General features: G+C 35.1%; 1 protein-coding gene across 1 annotated transcript in view; it reads right to left on the minus strand.

Annotated features, from left to right (window-relative positions):
• slco5a1 (solute carrier organic anion transporter family member 5A1) overlaps nt 1-4,826 on the minus strand; it is a 49,485-nt gene that overhangs the window by 10,293 nt on the left and 34,366 nt on the right. The window contains exons 7-9 of the mRNA XM_023416977.2: nt 3,903-4,062; nt 3,159-3,400; nt 2,915-2,979 (exon numbers count right to left, since the gene is read on the minus strand). Coding sequence (XP_023272745.1) covers nt 2,915-2,979; nt 3,159-3,400; nt 3,903-4,062 — 467 coding nt within the window. The remainder of the gene's footprint in view (nt 1-2,914; nt 2,980-3,158; nt 3,401-3,902; nt 4,063-4,826) is intronic.

The following is a 4,826-nucleotide window of genomic DNA, read 5'->3' on the forward strand; positions in this document are numbered from 1 at the left end:
AAATATCATAAAAAGTCAAGGTATTATATGTAATAAAACGTCATAGTATAGAATGGCATAAAAATATAAAAACACCATAGTATAGTATGTCATAAAATGTCAAAAAACATCATAGTATAGTATGGCATATAAATGTCAAAAAACATCATAGTATAGTATGGCATATAATATCAAAAAAACATCATAGTATAGTATGGCATATAATATCAAAAAAACATCATAGTATAGTATGGCATAAAACGTCATAGTATAGCATGGCATTAAACGTCCTTGTATAGTATGGCATAAAAATGTCAAAAAACATCATAGTATAGTATGGAATAAAACGTCATAGTATCGTATGTCATAGAAAGTCATAGTATAGTATGGCATAAAAATGTCAAAAAACATCATAGTATATTATGGCATTAAAATATCATAAAACGTCTTGGTATTATATGTCAAAAAACATCATAGTATAGTATGGCATAAAAATGTCATAGTATAGTATGGCAAAAAAAATATAAAAACGTCATAGTATCGTATGTCATAGGAAGTCATAGTATAGTATGGCATAAAAATGTCAAAAAACATCATAGTTTAGTATGGCATAAAAATATCATAAAAAGTCAAGGTATTATATGTAATAAAATGTCATAGTATAGTATGGCAAAAAAAATATAAAAACGTCATAGTATCGTATGTCATAGTATAGTATGGAATAAAAATATCACAAAATGTCATAGTATAGTATGGCATAAAAATGTCAAAAAACATCTTAGTATAGTATGGCATAAAAATATAAAAACGTTATAGTATAGTATGGCATTCAGCCTGTGCATATTCTCATTTGTCCAGGTCATAGTATCCTAAAGGAGTTTTTCAATCGAAAAAACAACTGGACTTGATTATTTGTATGGCATTAAAATATCATAAAATGTCTTAGTATAGTATGTCATAAAACATCATAGTACAGTATGGCATTAAAATATCATAATACGTCATAGTATAATATCACATAGAAATATAAAAACGTCATAGTATAGTATGTAATAAAATGTCATATTGTAGTATGACATAAAAATGTCAAAAAACGTCATAGTATAGTATGGCATTAAACGTCCTTGTATAGTATGGCATAAAAGTCGCAGTATAGTATGGCATAAAAATATAAAAACGTCATAGTATAGTATGGCATTAAACGTCCTTGTATAGTATGGCATAAAAAAATCACAGTATAGTATGGCATAAAAATATCACAAAATATCATAGTATAGTGTGGCATAAAAATATAAAAACGTTATAGTATAGTATGTCATAAAATGTCAAAAAACGTCATAGTATAGTATGGCATAAAAAGTCACAGTATAGTATGGCAAAAAAAATCATAAAAACTTCATAGTATAAGGCATAAAAATGTCAAACGTTATAGCATAGTAAGGCGTAAAAATAAAACATCACAGTATAGTATGTCCTAGAAAGTCATAGTATAGAACGGCATAAAATGTAAAAAAGACGTCAGTATAGTAACGCATAAAAATATAAAAACGTTATAGTATAGTATGGGCATAAAATGTCATGGTATAGTATGTAATAAAAAATTCAAAAAGCCTCATAGTATCATATGTCATAAAAAGTCATAGTATAGTACAAAAATGTCATAAAACATCATGTATAGTATGGCATTAAAATTTAATAGTATGGTAAAGAATAAAAAGTCATAGTATGGTCAGGCATAAAATGTCATGGTAAAGTAAGGCATAAAAAGTCATAGTATAGTAAGGCATTAGAGTTGCAAATTAACCCAATGTGCAAGTCTTTGGATTGTGGGGGGAAGTCGGTTGTAGAATTGTGGGAATCAAGAAAATTTCTATTAAATCTTTAGAAAAAACAATTTGCTTTTAGTTTGACAGACATCCCACATGTTGAATTATTTCCTATAAGTACAAAACAGTAAAGTACTTTATTATCTCTAAAAGAGTATGGTATATAGTACATATTATATACAGCTAGTATGCAGTGTGGAACTGGGACACAGAGGTTGAATGTACTGCAGCATCACCACTTGGTGGCACCATTTAGTTTCATGCAGATCAGAACCAGGTCTTATTTCTTCATGTGAATGGCATCAGACAAAATATTAGAAACACCTTTCAAAATAATGAATCCAATACAAAGCCATTCTAAACTACAACCTCACAAATTAAATGGCTTTAGTGTTGAATCAGCACCTTTTAATCAGTATTCACAAATACAGATCATAATGTAATTCAGAGATGTAAAAAGTACTGAATGGATGTTGTATAGTATTGCATCAGACTGTATACTGTGTATACTGTGTACTGTTCCTGAGTGATGCTGTTGTTAACTATATAACCACATAAATACAGACTCCCTCCTGCCACCCATACACAAATCCTATAGTAGTTTCTGACAAGTGATGGGACAGCTTTATGTTCACACAACCATACCAAGCTAATGAGCAGCATGTTAGGGCAGTGATAATGACCCAGAGCACTTCTCTGCAGTTATCTACACAGAAGTTTCACTGAGGCCAACTACAATACTGCATTCCTACTCTCTCTAAAATTGGAGGGTGTTAGTAAGGACAAGACAGAGAATGAAGGCAGTGGAAAACAGACACAAGAGTGGATTGCACACCAGCGGGAAAAAAACTATAAAAATCAGATGAAAGACGTGACTTACTGCACATTTTGTGCCAAATCCTTGAACTGTTCAGGTAGCTATTGACTGTCCTATTGTATATACATTACTTTCACTAAACCCTTTGGTCATAAAGAGCAGATGTTAAAGGTTAAGAGGGTTTCAGAAAATTCAGATAACAAGGGATTTTAGGAATTTTATAACTGATTAGCAAGATTGAAAAACACACAGAAGATGGTTCTAATATTAGTGTAAATGTCCAGGAACTTACCAAGAGTTCGTAGCAAGACAAACTGCATCCCAAGAGCAAAAGGCCTCTCTTGCTCATCAACAGACCTGAAGAAAGACAAACATAGCATATAATGACAGAAATTTGCAGCTACAAAGATTTGAGGCAAAGACTTGATACCAACAGACACAAAAAACAGACAGCCCTTTAGGAAGAGAGTGTGGGAGGATAATTAAGGATAATTAAAATTTCCCTCTGCCAGTGTACGATAAAGGTGGCCCCTTACCTGAGTGTGACGATGATGGCGGAGGGCTGGGCACAGGCGGTGATGAGCGTGACAATGAAGAGGAAGATGAGGAAAGGGATGAGCGTGTTGCAGGTGCGGTCGCATTTCCCCGACACAGCATAACCGTTCTCGTTCAGGTAGGTTTTAACGATGACCAGCTGGAGCTGGTTGACCTGGCCGCCGGAGGACGGAGTGATGACCTGCCTGCTCTGCACGCAGCCGCAGTCAGTGTAGTTCCTTATCTGTGGTCAAAAACAACCTGAGTGACTGGTCTACTCACTCTATCCACTGCGAGGCTAATTCTAAAATACTACTGATGCTGTAGCTACAATGAAAGTCAAATGTAAAGTCAGACACACACACACACACACACACACACACACACACACACACACACACACACACACACAGAGACTGGTTGGCACCAGTGATCTGGACAAAGAATCTACACATTTTCTTTCCTTGTGTTGTTATAAATTCCTGTCCGACATTGTTGTGGAGTCTGACACTTCCTGTACTTTGAGAGCTATGGGAGGAGAATGTACAGAGAACGGGTCTTTCTGTTTCCTTTATGGTTTGTGTGTCCTTCAGCAAAGTTCTCCGAAATCATTTTCATCAGTCATCTTTTGTTGTATCTGATGTAAAAATGGCTTTGTTTGTGCAATTATTTATTTGACAGGAAAACAAAAGGAGCTGTGAGTGGTGGAAGTAGATTAAAATGTGTGAGAGTGTGTGTGCACTCACCCCAGTGCTGTCGTTGCCCACAGTGCTGCACCCAGCCAGGCAGGGGTTGAAATAGGTGATGCCGTCAGAGCCGCAGACTGGAGCGTATTCGTGGATCCTGCAGCCACAGTTCACGTTGCAACTGCCCGTCAGGTTCCTGTGGGTCATCGTCAGGGTCGGGCTGCACGGCCAAGAAACAGCAATCAATCATATACCAGACTCCACTATAACGAAACTGAATTTTAAGCTTGGATCCATGCCATGCACATGTACTCCTCTGTTGAAATAATCTATTGTTCAGGCCGCTGATCTCATATATATTTTCATTTCATGCTTCTTTGTAACTCTTGTTTTTCATAGCCTTTCAAAATCTATTGGATTATATTAAAATGTATTGAGAAGGATGTTTTTTTTGTTTTAATTTACACTTTTGCCCTTGCTGATATAACATCTCTGTGAAAATACATCTGCAGAGGCAGCGACGTGGCCATTCAGCATTTATTAATTTTCAAAATATTAATATATCTATCCATCTTTTTCAAGTGTGGCCATGCTGCGGTAGCAGCACACCATTCCAGTGAAATTGAAAACAAATTTATGTCACTATGTGTCGCATTTTAGACTAAATTTCCCATAAAACCCAAAGCTCCCTGCTGCAAAGAGGATAATACTTCTCGTAGCCACTTTCCTTGCTGACATGGCGTCACTACATAAAATTTAGTTTAGACCCCATGTTTAGTCATTAAAAATAGAAAAATGTTGTGTAAATAATTTGAAAAGTGAAAATTATTCCTATTTAGTGCAGTAATGCAATTTAACAGTGAAACAATATGTAGTGTGGAAGCTAAAAGAGACTGCCAATCTTCTCTGCACCGTTTACTATAGTCTTGGTGTCTCATTATTAACCTGCTGCACATAATCCTTTTAATTAGCTTTAATCTAGCC

This window comes from Seriola lalandi, unplaced genomic scaffold (genome assembly GCF_002814215.2).
Source record: "Seriola lalandi dorsalis isolate HSWRI2012SDOR001 ecotype SW California unplaced genomic scaffold, Sedor1 jcf7180002054570, whole genome shotgun sequence".
Taxonomy (NCBI): domain Eukaryota; kingdom Metazoa; phylum Chordata; class Actinopteri; order Carangiformes; family Carangidae; genus Seriola; species Seriola lalandi.